Source organism: Mustela nigripes, chromosome 5 (assembly GCF_022355385.1).
Source record: "Mustela nigripes isolate SB6536 chromosome 5, MUSNIG.SB6536, whole genome shotgun sequence".
NCBI classification, from domain to species: domain Eukaryota; kingdom Metazoa; phylum Chordata; class Mammalia; order Carnivora; family Mustelidae; genus Mustela; species Mustela nigripes.
Window position 1 is genome coordinate 67,951,770 of NC_081561.1, and position 15,689 is coordinate 67,967,458.

The 15,689-nt window shown below is 40.8% G+C and overlaps 1 protein-coding gene across 4 annotated transcripts in view; it reads left to right on the forward strand.

Annotated features, from left to right (window-relative positions):
• Window positions 1-15,689, forward strand: part of DCBLD1 (discoidin, CUB and LCCL domain containing 1) — a 66,794-nt gene that overhangs the window by 24,419 nt on the left and 26,686 nt on the right. For 3 of the 4 annotated variants that reach the window (XM_059400607.1, XM_059400610.1, XM_059400608.1), the window contains one exon: window positions 14,504-14,638. The exons of the other annotated variant lie outside the window; for it this stretch is intronic. In XM_059400607.1, coding sequence (XP_059256590.1) covers window positions 14,504-14,638 — 135 coding nt within the window. The remainder of the gene's footprint in view (window positions 1-14,503; window positions 14,639-15,689) is intronic. 4 annotated transcript variants of the gene reach the window in all.

Below are 15,689 nucleotides of genomic sequence, written 5' to 3' on the forward strand. Positions count from 1 at the left end.
CTGGGATTTTATGTCATTTTAATGATGGCTGAATTACTCTGACAGTTTATTTCATATAATTGGTTGCAACTTTTAAACTTGATTCAGATGGGGAAAATGAGCGGTGCCTGGGTGGCTCAGTTGATCAAGCATCTCACTTTGGTTCAGGTCGTGATCTTGGGGTCCTGGGATCAGTCCCGAGTGGGCTCTGTGCTCACTGCTTCCCCCGCCCCACTCCCTCTGCCCCTCCTCCCACTCATGCTCTCTCTTTCTCAAATAAATAAAATCGTTATAAAAAAAAAATGAGAAACATGAGAATTCGAGGGATGCTGGAAGCCCTGGGAACACTTACTGGTGATCACATGTGTATTAATTTGTGGAAGCACTCTTCAGGGAATCCCTCATCAGCCAGAAAATGTCATTCACATTCAGAGGGGAGGACGGTGGATCAGAGAGAGCCCTCCTGTAAGATGTGAGGCAAAACACTGAGGGGCCAGAAACAGCTTTCCCACACTGGTGTCTCCCAGGGACCGTCACCTTTCCTGGAAGGGGAGCAGTTAATTCCGTCTGCTGACAGAGAAGCTGAATAGTCGGCTCTATTGCCGTCAGCCTCTCTCAAATCAGGTGAGGTGAGAAGAAAGGGGAGCAAATCATCCCAAAGCAGGACTGGACAATGGATGTTGCTTTCCCACACCGTGAATTTACTTCCTCGTCTCCCATGTATATTCACAAATGTACAGAAAAGAGGAAACACATAGGATTAGTGACATGGTAGGAGCTAGGTTCTGAGGTGATTGTGTTTGGCTTCAGGGCACTGACCCCTCTATGTCTAGATTTCTCGAATTTTCAAGGCTTAGAACCTTCACTGGGAAATGGGTAATGAATTACAATTCACCTGGAGAAGTAAAGCCAAGTAAGTTAATTTTTCTCTTTATAATTTTTTTATATACCAGTTAGCTTTATCTTTTAAAAACAGAGTTTGTGCTCATTGTAGAAATAAACATGTTCAGTGTCTGTTTTTATGCCAGGCACATGGTTGACCCTTACATAGATTTTCTGGATCCTTATATCCACCTTGAAGGTAAATGTTATTAATTCCTTTCTACAAGCAGGGAAACGAAAGCACAATAAGTTGTTTTTTTTTGTTTTTGACTAATACGCCAAAGATCACACAACTAGTTAAGATATGAAAGGAGAATTTGTATCCATATCTTTGTGGCTCAGATACCTGTTTCCAGATGTCTGCTCCTTGGTTCCCGTCCCACAACTCAAAGAAAACCACAACACATTCTTAGCCCAGTATTATATTATACAGCAATTTTGTCTAAAATGTAGGCAGAACTAATAATACTTTTGGCTAGGGATGTTCTTAAGATAAAATATTTAATAATGCTCAGAATTTTTCTTTTGTGGCTACTTTAAAGATTTCCATGCCTAGACAAACCCAGCAGACAAGTGTAAGAGAAATAGCAATAAAAGAAATATCTGGAAGGAAAATTAGGGTATTTTAGTCCCATAAAAATATTTTTTAAAAATTAAATGCTTATTTAAAAAAATTAAATAGTTCTTAAAATTAAAAATTAATTAAAAAGTAAAAAGATTAAATTAAATTAATTTTTTAAAAATTAAATGCTTAAATATTTTTTTAAAAATTAAATGTTTTTTAAAAATTAAATACAAGGTATAGAAAGTGTATACTGTGTATGTTGTGTGTGTTGCATATATATGTTTGTGTCTTTTGTTATTTTGAAGAGCATTCTGAAAGGACCCACTTACTCATATACATGTACTTATAATATTTAATCCAGTGGAGTTTTTTGGTTTTTTTGTTTTTTTAAAGATTTTATTTATTGATCTGACAGAGAGAGAGAGAGATCACAAGTAGGCAGAGAGGCAGGGGGAAGCAGGCTCCCCGCTGAGCAGAGAGCCAGACGCGGGGCTCAATTCCAGGACCCCAAGATCACAACCTGAGCCGAAGGCAGTGGCCCAACCCACCGAGCCATTCAGGTGCCCCTGGTCCAGTGTTTTGAATGTCGTAGATCTACTCAATGAATAAATGATTTTTTAATAAAGTGAATCAACATGTTCAGTGACAAACCAGTTAACTAAAACATGTTACAATTACTTGGCATATGAAACATGTATTAGTTTAAAAGATTATTAAGATGGGAAGCTGCTTATGATATAGTGTTAGGTAAAATATGAATATATGCTAATGTTCTGACAATAGGAAAAAACCTTCCAATAAAATAAGACAATGTAACTTCAGCAGAATCTTATAGTGAGGCTTTAGAAGTTTTAACTACTGGTATTGTTTTGTGTTCTCTCTATTTTCTATTTTTTCCCTCACAAACATAAGTTGATATGTTGTTAATACAGGATGCCTGGGTAGCTCAGTCATTTAAGCATCTGCCTAGGGCTGGGGTCATGATCCCCAGGGTCCTGGGATCCAGTCCCACATCAGGCTCCCTGCTCAGCGGGGAGTCTGATTCTCCCACAGCTCCTAGGTCCTGCTCATGCTCGCTCTCTTGCTCTTTCGCTCTCTCTCCCTCTCTTGCAAAACAGAGAAATAATAACTTTTTTAGAAACTAGAAAAAAGAAATGTTCATGCAGAATAGATTTCCTTTGTTAACTTAGTTAAAATAGTCCCCTGGTCAGTTTGAACTTCCCTAAGGAGCATGGGGGAGGTAGGAGTGTTTTGCCATCCTGTGCCCCCGCTCAGGGTGGGCGTTGCTGTGGGGCAGCGGGACAGTGGGAGGCCATTCTGCAGCCAGTGTAGCCACAGGACCTGGCTTGCCTGCAGAGGGGGAGCCCTAGTGTTCCTCCGAGGTCCCAGGGATCTACAACACTAGTCTGAGCTGGCGGGGGTGGTGGAAAGTGCCCACAGCGGTGGGGAAAGAATGTTGTGGAATACCTCTCTGAAATTCCCATATGTGATGGTTCTAATGATTACATGTGTGGCTGAAATAGCCGAATAGTTTTAGTTTATCCAACTCAATTTTTTTTATTAACCACTTAATTATTAAAACCCATGCCAAGAGATTTTAAGGCTCAATGCTATCACAATTTTGAATATGGAGTTAATGTTTTGAAAAAGAGTAATGTTTTTTGGCATTAGTGTTTGTAAGCTCTGCCAAGAATGGAAGTACTTGGAATGTGATTGCATTAACAATTGTGAATATGCTGGAGTTGTATGCTTTTAATCATCGTGCAGTTCGTGTGTAATGGTTCATCCTGCCTGCCAGTTTTCTTTTAAATGTTTGGTTCGTATACTTTTGGGCGCTATTCTAATCCACACTCAGGGTAGTAAAATGCACTGTAAACAAGTGTAAGCCATACCAGCTTTCCCAGTAATCAGGCAAAATATACACTTGATCTCATTGCTTTTAAAAGGCCTGATATAGGGGTGCCTGGGTGGCTCAGTGGTTTGGGCTGCTGCCTTCGGCTCGGGTCATGATCTCAGGGTCCTGGGATCGAGCCCTGCATCGGGCTCCCTGCTCCGCAGGAAGCCTGCTTCCCTCTCTCTCTCTCTCTCTCTGCCTGCCTCTCTGCCTACTTGTGATCTCTGTCTGTCAAATAAATAAATAAAATCTTTAAAAAAAAAAAAAAGGCCTGATATAGACAAGGTAGGATTATTATTCTGTTTGTTAGGTATTATAATAATAGTTGATATTTCAGATTCAACATCAGGTAGAAGGATTACATATATATTTATTACTGAGTGAAGACATAGACTCTTCCTTTCAAAATACCCTTGAGACAGCCAGGAAGCAGCAAAGTTGACAAAGTAAACAATATCAACCTTACTTTGGAAAATGTGGGTTTTCTTTTTTTTTTTTTTTTAGAACAAAATGAGTTTTGGGGGCATCTGGGTGGTTCAGTCAGTTAAGCGTCTGCCTTCGGCTGGGATCTTGATCTCAGGGTCTTGGGATCGAGCCCAGCATTGGGCTCCCTGCTTAACAGGGAGGCTGCTTCTCTCTCTCCCCCTGTCCCCTGCCACCCCTGCTTATGTTCTCTCTCACTCATTCTCTCTCAAATAAATAAATAAATAATATCTTGAAAAACAAAAAAGAACAAAATAAATTTTTAAAGATATTCTTAAACACAAATTTTACTTTTAACAAAACATTTTGAATCTAAAACACAGGTACCAACATGTGTGCTTATATCCTGGCTAAAAAAAACATCTGTAGGAAATATCATAGTTTGCTTAGTAGAGGTTGTTTTTACTATAACTGAGGGAATTCTGGACTTTTGTTTGTTTAGGAGACCAAAGAAGCTGGGACTACCTTCCAAAGAAACATTCATGTCTCTTTTATGTTCTAAGATTCAAGCTAGGGTCACAAGCATTTTGCTGTCATGACTCCTCATTCTGCTTTAACCTGGGAGAGTTCCTCCTCTTACTTTGTCTCTTTACATAGTTTTGAAGAGTTTCAACTGTTTATTTTGTAGGATGCCTGTTGCTTTGGGTTAGTTCAGTGTTTCCTCATGATTAAATTCAGATTATGCATTTTTGGAAAATAGAACATGATCCCTTTTTAAAGTGATCTTTGAAAGGCTTGTTTGCAAAAATGTCCGGCATTAAAAATTGTGAGGTCCCTTGTCTCCTGAGGAATGCGAAGTAAGTCTGCATTGTTTTCTTTGGGTCCCTTTTCACGGCTTTCCTCAGGTGGACTTTTTTTGGCTTTCGAAACTACATTCATTTAAGTTACGTCGGGTGTCTTCCCCAAACAGTTCTGCCTTGTTCAAAGAGGTCAGTGTAATATGAGACTGTGCAAAAATGTAAATTTAAGGTGCTACCTTCTTTACAGAGTTCATCTTATATTTGGACGCATGAGGCCAAAGAGACTTCACTGAGGATAGCCAATGCTATCCTAGGATTGAACAGATTCATTTTAAGCCTGAATCTGAAGATTAAAACAAAGAATCTATTTACATGATATATCTTAAGATTTAAAATTGTTGTATTATACAGTTCAGATTGCTGCTTTGGTACTGATTCTCGATTTCTAGCCTTTTATAGTCATGATGTAAAATAATAATGGGTTAATTATATAAACATTAAAATAACATTAAAATACCTTAAACTTGGGGGAAAGCAGTTGCTAATTTAGACACTGTGTCGTACCAAAATACTTACATTTCAAGTATAAAATATTTAACTTTTATTTATGACACTGAAGAGGGAGGGCTGTGAATTCATACTGAAGGTCATTATTCTCAACTCTAAAACTCTTTATGACTCATCCTATGGTTAAGTTTCATTTCCAGTCATGCTAACCAGAAAGGGCCTGCTCTCAGGGACCCCAGAGGAATTGTCATTTCTGTTTCCCTGATATTTCAAGAAGATTGACTGGATTCCAGTTTCCCCTGAAAGTTGGCCTTCCCTTGATGTGTGGAGTTCAGGGTCGTCCCTGGACCCCCTGAAGGACTTGCTGGAAGAATGTGGGTGGAACTAAATACTGGCTTCTCAGACTTCCCTACGTGGGTCACTGAGGATCCGTGAAAAAAGGCTGGCCTTCAGCATGCATTGAGATTGGCACTGTCATTTCTGCCGGGATTCTTCACTTGTGCTGAAGAGTGCAGCCTCTGGAATTAGACTGCTTGCCTTCAGGTTGCTGCTGTATGCTCAGTTATTAATTGCTTAACTGTGAGCAAATCATGTTATCTTTCCATATCTCCGTTCCCCTATCTTTAAAATGGGCAAAATGGGGTGCTTGGATGGCTCAGTCGGCTAAGCGTGTGCCTTCAGCTTGGGTCATGGTCCCAGAGTCCTGGGAGCAAGGCCTGCATTGGGCTCCCTTCTCAGCAGGCAGCCTGCTGCTCCATCTCCCCTTGTTCCTCCCTGCTGCTCATGCTCTCAATCTCTCTCTCTCTGTCAAATAAATAAATAAATAATCTTTAAAAAATAATAAAATGGGCAAACTAGGACTATCTACCATCTTTGGGTGATTGGAGGCACATATGTGTAACTTAAAAGAATGATGCCGATGCCTGGCACAAAATAAACACTCAGCAAATGTTGGCCATCATCACCCTCCCTCCTCTCCACCTCTCCTTCCTCCCCCTTTCTTTCTCCCTTTCCACCCTCCCCCTGCCCACCCCCCTCAGTGGCCTTGCACTCAGCTTATTCTTTGTCTAAGAGGTCTAAGAGTGTAGAAACACATTGGTCCCCTCAGTACCCTGAACTCTTCCCTGCCACTGAGTAGAGGCTGAGCTGCAGCAGCACACCCTGCCCTCCCCGTGCATTCCTGGTCACCTGAGTTTGCCTGAATCATTCCAAGCATATGGCAGGGGTTCCCTGAGCTGGAAATAGCTCCCTGTACAGATCTTCTCCATCCAGCCTCGTGAGATGAGCAGAAAACACATACTCTCCAAGCCCACAGGTCGTTTTGCTCAGTTTGGCTTTTTTATTTCACTGCCAGCCCATGTCTTTGTATCTGTTTCTTATGGAAAGAGCCTCCTGATGTTTCCCTCTCTTTTTTTGCCAGTCTCTGGTCCTGCCAGGCTGGCCAAGGTTATCTCATTGAATATAATTATAATTTCTTTCTTTCCTTATTTCAAAAATTATTAATTGTACCCTCCTATCTGCAGAAACTTGTCAGCGTGGCCTTCAAGGCTCCCTGACTCTTCTCCCCATCCCCATTTCCAGCCTCATTGCTGAGTCTCCCTGTATCTGTGCCTTTTCCTGGACATATTATACATACAACTTCCTGCAATGGTATTTTTATTGACCGTGTTCCTCCCATAGGTCTCTTTTCCTTCCCCTGCATTTCCTGCCCCTTCTAACACAGACACACATACATACACACAAACCAGATCCATTGCTACTTACCCCGGAGCCCCAGAGCCTTCTTGGATGTCCAGCAGCATCAGTTACTCCCTCGCTGGCACTTGTGTTGATTCTCTAAGCCTTTGCTACTGGAGACCAATCTCAGTTTGAGATCATTATGTTAGCTTCTCTACCAGATATAGGGTTACCTGAGCAAGGAATTGCATTTTAGTCATTTTTTCACTATCTGGAGTATGCTTAGCACACTCTTGCATTTGTACATACTCACTGAATTAATTAATTCATTAATTCATACAATTCATCAATGAGTCTGATTGCATGTAGCTTGATTTTGGCAAACATATATTTTTAAAAATCTGCCTTTTGGGGGCATGTGGGTAGCTCAGTTAAGTGACTCTTGATTTTGCTCAGGTCATGATCTCAGGGTCATGAGATAGAGCCTCATTTGGGGCTCCCTGCTGGGCATGGAGCCTGCTTAAGATTCTCTCTCCCCCTCTCCCTCTGCCTACCCTACCCCCACACCCGCATACACATTCTCTCTCTCTCTTAAAAAAAAAATCTGGATTTTCACAAAAGATAAAGTATCTTGATTCACACTGTATTCCTTGATCTGTAAGTATCTCCTCTGATTTAAAAAAAGACTTGATTTACATAAAATTTTAGGATTCTACTTGTTCTATAGAAAAGACCATGAAGAGCTGTAGAAGGCTCTTACACTTGAGCATTCAGTATATGCTCTACACTGGGCTTAGTTCTTGAGACTAACTAACCCATTCAACTGTCCTGATAGCCCTGAGGTTGGGCCTGTTATTAACATCCACAGCTAAGAACACCGAAGCTCAAATAGGTCAAGTAACTTGCTTATCACTTTCCTAGACCTGGGATGTGAGTGTGGGCATTTGATTCCAGCGACTCTGCTCTTGAACCCAGTAATGTCCTTGAAACCATCTGACCCAGCAGCTTGTGTATAAGAAGACCTCAGCTGTAGTTTTGTCTGTCATTTGCTGGAAGAGATGGAAACTTCTCCAGGCCTCCCCAGCGGGGTATCCTGAGAATAAGATGGAGTTCTGAGAAATCACTTACATGACAAGTATTAGTATAAATATAAGCTTTCAAAGAAATGCTTTGTAGCCAAAATGCTTCAAGAGGTATTGTGGTCAGGGATAGGAAGAAACCAGCTTGCCACAGGAATCAAATGGTGAATTGGTTGAATTGGTTGAATTGATCTGCCTCATGATTTGAGATATAGAAAAACCAGGAAGTTCAAGAATTGTTCTCTTCCACTTCCTGTACTTCCACTTCCACTCCCAGTATTTTTTTAACCATTCTAGATCACTTCTAGGTCAGTGATCTAGAAGTAGAGCAGTGTGAAGCCAGCCATTACATTACATTATGCTGGGAACAAGAGAAATGGGGAAACGAGGCTAAGTGTTTTGATTACAACAAGTTTTCTGTGATAATTTTTGGAATGATACATATCGGGTACACTGCATTAAGATCTAATCATTATGCCTTGTCTGTTGATTTTTAGAAAAATCCTAAATAGGGAAAAAACACAAGATTGGTAGCGTCTATTTTCTAAGTGGTTTATGTCTCCCAGACATATTATGAAGAATGCAAAATTTTCACGACTTTTAAAAATAATACTAAAAAACAGCCTTCAAAGAAATTCCTAGCTCGTGCAAAGTTGTTTTGGGCCTCTGAAGTACATTCATTCTCCTCCAATTGGGTCTACTTGAGAAGGACTGCTTTTTGTTTATTTGTTTTTGTTTTATTTTGTTTTGTCTTTTATGCCATGATAGAAGTCAGAAAGCATCCTAAACTTCTATCAGCCAGACCCTTCCACACAAGGTGTCTCATTGACATAACCATAAGCCTCAAGGAGAAAAAGCTATGGGCCTCCTCCCCCTCCTCCTTTCTGCCAGACCCTTCCCTGGAAACACTGTCATTTAGTGTCAGTTGACATCTTTTGTTGGGAGAGGAGTAATGGCCTAGGTGGGTTCTGAGCTCTAGACTTTTTTTTTTTTTAAATATTAATTTATTTATTTGACAGACAGAGATCACAAGTAGGCAGAGAGGCAGGCAGAGAGAGAGGAAGGGAAGCAGCCTCCCCGCAGAGCAGAGAGCCTGATATGGGACTCGATCCCAGGACCCTGGGATCATGACCTGAGCTGAAGGCAGAGGCTTTAACCCACTGAGCCACCCAGGAGCCCCTCTGAGCTCTAGCTTTAAGGCGTTTCTTGACCTGATCCCGGAGCCTCAAGGAAAGCCACACCTTTGTCTTGGAATCTGCCTGATTCATTTATCATCTGTCACTGATTTTTGTCTGGGAACCAGAGACCAGAACTCTCCAGGGATGCCACTTACATTCTTAAGTGACTATGGTTTTAATAGCACCATCCAGGAATATCCTTTTTTTATGCTAATTCCCTTCCTTTTCGAAGAAAATGGCCCTGAAAATTCTGTAATTTTGTACGATGACCCTATTTCAGTCTGCGAGCCAGGACAAACCATGTCGTTTGACTGCAATGAAAAAGCAAGTGGGAAACAGATGCCAGTGTAAAGGCGTTTGCAGCTTCAGCATTTCTAGAGATTGCCTCATCAGCACGCCTCCCAGTACAAACGTGGGCCGTGCCAGCAGCCACTTTCCTGGCCGCTGGTTATGTGCCGTGTGGCTGGGACACTCGTGGGACGGGTCACTTAGGCTTATCAGGTTCTTCTCTCTCGTGAGAAATTACATGTGTGCTGTAGAGGGTGTTCATAAGGTTGATGAAAGTTTTTAGGACGTTGTCTTCTTGCTGTTTAATTTATGACAGATCTCTCAAGAGTCAGGTCTCTTGTTTCTCACCACTGAGAGTATGCATCAGGATGGGGAGGCAGTCCCTGGGTTTGTGTTTATTTTTGCTTCTAAATGGCATGTACCCCAGTTTTTAAGCACATCCTTCTCACAAACGAAACAATAACTTAGTGTCATCTGTTTCAAGATGAAAAGCACAGAGCCGCCTGACATGGCTTGGAGCAGTCATTAACCAAACTGTTATTGCCTTGTAATGTGGCGTCTGCGACAGTCCACAGAGAATGTTGTCGTGGCATAAATCGCGGTACGGAATGGACTGTCAAGACTGCCAGAAGAACAAGAGGATTTGGGCTTGGCTCGGGCAGACAGTTCATTCTTCCTTGTAGGACAGTTTTCTTTTATTCACACTTGGAAAGATGAAAGGTTTCCCCCACAGCTGCTCATGGAACAGTAGCTCCAAACAAGGGATGTGTTGAGAGGAACTGGCCTACTGTGCTCAGTGAAGGCAGCTCCTACGGTTCCTGGCCCTTTCTTCCTTTGTGCATGGAGTCAGTGCATTGTCTGCTAGGTCTTGGTCTCACGTGCGGTGCCAAATGCCACAACACTATTCCATTCGGCATCACTGAGGGCTCTTCCCACAATCCAGGGCTGCCAATTTTATTTCACAAAAGGTAGAGGTATTTATTTTTCCTGATTTGTCTGCCTGCTTGATGAACTGCCTTTCCCCAGTGCCCCAGTCTGATGGGAACTGGAGACAGCAGAGTGAGATGGAACCCACCTCCCTGACTGCGACCGAGGGGAGGGAAGATGGAAGTTAGCAAGTCCATGTGCTGCAGAACACACAGCATGGCCAGGCCAGGTGTGAAGCACACATGCATCCAGAACTGGGAGTCCTCTGTTCAGGTCTGCTACTGTTCTTAAGACCCCTTCCAGAAGGACAGGGGCTCAGGACGGAGACCACAACCATGATCATTTTAGAAGTCACCAAGCCAATACTGGGTTTCCTTTGGAGTTGTCTTTGGGAATGTAGAAATACAAGCTAGCCCCTTTTTAAAAGCCTCGATGGAGAATACTAACAGAGAAACACATTGTATGGCCAGGCATGGGCGGAGGATGGCTTTGTCATAAGAAGAGCTATAATCCTCCATAGAGTTTGGCTGAAAAACTGAAAACGCTGATTGGGACAGACTGGTCGGTTCCTTCAGTGCCTACCCATTCATTATTTTTCCCTCTTACCACCAGTCAGTCTCTTTTCCCTCGTAACTCGAAGAATGCAGTTATTAACTTCCATTCTGTGAGAAGGAATCTGTCTATCTGTCAGGCCTTCAGACAGGAAATAATGGATGTTTTGCCACAGGCAATACAACAGGCAGGGTTGGACTTGGACTTCGAGTCTCCCTGCTTGCGTAATGCTGCCTCTGCCCCTGGGGATGGTTGAGCGGTGAGGACCCTAACAGAGTAGTTTAAATCTTGCGTTGATACGGAGAGGGTATATCCCATCCTATCTAGGGTTTACTTAGAGTGGAAGAGAGACTGGTGCCTGAGGGGGTAAAAGTGATTGAAGGAGTGTGTGTGTTTACATTTTATCTTTGAACTTCTTCCAGGAATATTTACATTCCTATCATGACTGTGGGAGGATACAACCAAATTAGAGTTTTACTATAGTTTTGTGTTTTGGGTGGGTAGGAAGTTATATGTATTGCGTAACAACCTAGCATGATGACATGCACTCTTGTCTCTTTGTGGAAGATACATGCAGTGTTGCAAGCTTTCCTTTCAAATGTTCCATAAAAATCTTAAAAAAAAAAAAAAAAAAATTCCAGTTATTTAGCCATGAGAAAGAAGGACATCCTGCCATTTACAACAATAGAAATGGACCTTGAGGGCACTATGCTAAGTGAGATAAGTCAGACAGAGAAAGATAAGTACTGCATGATATCAGTTATATGTGGAATCTTAAACAGCTAAGCTCATAAAAACAGAATAAAAGGGCGTGGTTACAGGGGACCGTGGTGCGCTGGGGTGGGCAGATTGATGTTATTTAAGGGTGCGGGCTTGCAATGAGGAGTAAATATGCTTCAATCTAATTCACAGTATTGTGAAAATAGACCGCAGTATTGAAATTGACTGTTGAACAATGCAGGTTTGAATTATGCAGGTCGCTTACACATGAATTTTTCTAATACAGTACTGTAAGTGTGTTTTCTCTACCTTATGATTTTCTTAATGCTTTCTTTTCTCTAGCTTACTTTATTATAAGAATACAGTATATAATATATATAATATACAAAATATGTGTTAATTGACTGCGTCACTTACTGGTAAGGCTTCTGGTCAACAGTAGGTTGTTATGGTTAAGTTTTTGGAGAGTCAAGAGGGACACCTGGGTGGCTCAGTCAGTGGGGTGAACAACTCTTGATTTTCTGTCAGGTCATGACTTTGGGGTCCTGGGATTGAAACCCCCCATCCCCCACCCGCCATTGAGCCCCATCCTTGGGAGTCTGCCTGAGAGTTTCTCTTTCCTCTGCCCCTCCCCCACCTTCCTAATCCCTGCCCACCCCCCCCCCCCCAAGTGGGCCTGTGCTTCTCTAAAATGAATAAATTTCTTTAAAAAAAAAAAAGTTTTGGAAAGTCAAATATTATCCATGGGTTTTCAGCTACATGGTCAGCTACGCGGGGGTTGGCATCCCTAACCACCACATTGTTTGAGGGTCAATTGTACGAATGCCAAACTTACTAAGAGACTAGACCTAATTATTCCAACTACAAAAAGAAATAATTATGTAACATGATGGATGTGCTAATTATCCTTATAATGACAATCATATTAAAGTATACCAGTGTATCAAATGAATATACAGTACACCTTAAAATTACATATATAATTTAGTACAAAATGTATTTGAACTAGAAAAATCCAAACAAGTTCTCACTGATCATCAGTTTAGATTTGCTTCCCTCACTGTTTATTAGGACTCATTGGAATGCTGCAGAAACTGGAGGAGGGATTTGTATCATTATCACGGTTTGGAGAGGAGTATATACACTATTATTTCCTCCTGGGAAAGATAAGTGTGGTTAGAAAAATATTCTGATTTACCAATAGCAACACATTACTTGTTATTTCATTTTTATTCTTAGATTTGCACTGATCTGTGCAGAGAACAAAGGAATTTCTAACATATGTAAAACAAAGTTGCAAAAGTCAAGTATAGTAACCTGACTCACTTTAATTGTGAAAAAATGTTTATTCTACATAACTCTACCAAAAAATGGATTTAATATAAATTGCTTCTTTACCATGCTGCAAGCACTGTTAAAGTTTACAAACGACCATATATTTATTACACTAATGATTTTCTTTCCTTTCTTGCTTTTCCACATTTCTCTTCCTGACTTCTTCATGATTTTTTATAATGCCAGGATTAAATCTTTCATGCATCTTTATAATCAGGTTTGGCTTTTCAAAACTGTTACAAACAGAAAAACATTTAACTTTATTCCAGTTCTAACAATGTTTGAAGGCCACCACATACCAGGTCTCGTATAAACTGCCGGTGATAAAGTGATGGATAAAAAAGTTTCTCACCCCACGGAACATAGTCTAAAAGGAAAATAGAAATTATATATTTGTTTCTCTTAATGTATTCATTCATTCATTCATTTATTTAACTACTTATACTAATTACTAAGTATGTCTGCAGCTCTCATTATATGCTAGGTGCTGTTCTAAGCAGTTTGCTACTATTTCATGTAAAACAATTGTATATGATGAGTAATCTCTAAAGAGGTAAGTCATCATTTTTTATTTGGATTTCACTATAACTTAATAATAGGGAACAACAGAGAGTTGAGGCATGAAGATAAACACACAACATTTCTCTTTTATTCAATTACAACTTCCAAATGTGAGACCTGGACAGGACAAAAGAGAAGTCCATATAGCAGGAGAGAAATGCTTAGTGGGGGGTTCCTCATCCTCTTCCAAACCTTTTTCTTTCCCTCCTCCTTCCTTAACCTGTTGTCGACACGGCTGTCACTGTGGACTGTTAACCCGGTGTTGCTGTTGACTCCTTCCATACTGTTTTGTTTGGGGAGAAGTTAATGAAGAACTCCTTGTCTTCAAACTTCACTTGTTAATCCCTATTTTCTTAGAATTACTATGTCTAACATACATGATTTTCAAGAGGACAGTTTACAAACTAAACTTAAACTTGAGTAGTTTGAGGAAGGTCTTTTTTTCTTTTTTAGTTCCAAATCTAATTTTGACTTTTAAAAGTTCATGGAGCTTCCTATTGCTTTTCAACTAACTTATTCTAGAAATGATGTACTGTACTCTTAATTGCATAATTTATACTACAGTATTTCAAAAGCCTTTAGAAATTTCTTCTGGTTTTTTATAAACTTCATTTTGCAAATCAAAATAAATTATATGGGTTAACCAAAAGGTACTGTAAGAGAGAAATAAATGTGTAAACTGCATGAGAATAAGATTGTTACCTTGCGTTGAACTGTCTTTTAATTCTGGAAAACTCCTTGAAAAAATATTTGTGAGTTTCTCCTAGCAAATTCAGGAGACCCCTAGAATATCACCTCTGTGAAAACATTTTCTTGACTATCTAATGTATATGACCTTTGTTAGTCTTTTACAAAAACTGAAACCTATCTCTTGGGTCGTTCACAATTAGCTAGTTCAGCCTATTGCTTATCTAGATTTAGCCACACCCCTCCCCTTGGCTTGGCAGTATCATCAAGTCCACATTTAGGCACTAATTATAAGTTCTAATAATAAGCAAAATTTCAGTTGGGTAACAACTGCAATCTTAAATATGCGTTGTCTTCTAAAATTCACCTTTAAGGAAAAAAAATACCATATACCAATTCTTTGTGCTGGTCTAAGTTTTGAATGTGCCAAAAGTGTGCTTTGTTTTTAGGACCATATTGTGGAAGTTTGCCTGTCCCCAAAGAACTCCTATTGAACACGAACGAAGTCACTGTTCGCTTTGAGAGTGGATCCCACATTTCGGGGCGGGGATTTTTGCTGACCTATGCCAGCAGTGACCATCCAGGTATAGCAGAAGATCTGGTGGTACAGATCTAGGTGGCCAGATCTGTCAACTTGTGTCTGTCTAAGAATTCCTCTTGCTCCTTTTATCACCATCATGGGACAGAATTGTGACCTAGTATAGAATATGTGAAGAAAGAGAAGGATGCAGTGTCTTTGTAAGCAGTTAGGAATGCTTTTATCAAGATTGATCAATTGACCTATGTGAGAGAGGTTGATCTCATTTTCTTAGAAACCTTGGATGATGCATCTTTGGGACTTTAAGGTCTAGTTATTCTCTGGAGCCCTCCCCAACGTTTCTTAGCCTAGGGAACAAGCCTTTGAACCAGTGGCACCTTTACCCTCCACGCCCTGCATCCACTCACATACACAGTGCACCAGCATGGAGGAAGCAAAATGGGAGTATGAGTCACATGTGAAGTCACTGTCACAGTGTGCCTTAACCTTGGAGCTGACACTTGAGCACGAGAGAAGGGGAGCATAAAAACTGATGAGGAAGGAAAGCATGACCTCTTGTCCAGACCTCTTGTGCTCCAGGGTGATTTCTGTATCCACACTCCATGGCTGCCCAGGGTCACAGACGTACCCAGAGTTTCTACTCTCGGTCCCTGCTGGCAGAAATGTTCTAGAAAGGGGGTGCGCCTTCATTTCCCTCTCAGCCAATCAGATCTGGCCAATCCCAACAGACCCCAGCAGGTTGAGCGTTCACCATATGTTGCTCCCTAAAAACTACTGAATATGTTAAGGAAAGAAAGAATTTTTGCAGCAAGTGTGGAATATTTTGGAAACTATCCTAGGTTGATCTAAATGCATTAAAATCCATTGCATTTTAGCATGCCCATTGCTGGGTGTTTATTTAGTTCTGTTTCCCAAAGAGCATTCTCTTTTTTTAAGTCCTTGGTCCTGACTGATCAAAGTGGAAAGGTTATATTCTCAATAAGCATGTGGCTCCATGGTCATTCAGATGCCTCTAGCTAAACTGCTAACTTAAAATGTTCTCAAATCTTCTCTATGAACTACATCAGGCTTTTGAAATTGTTTTCCTCTTGCCAAGG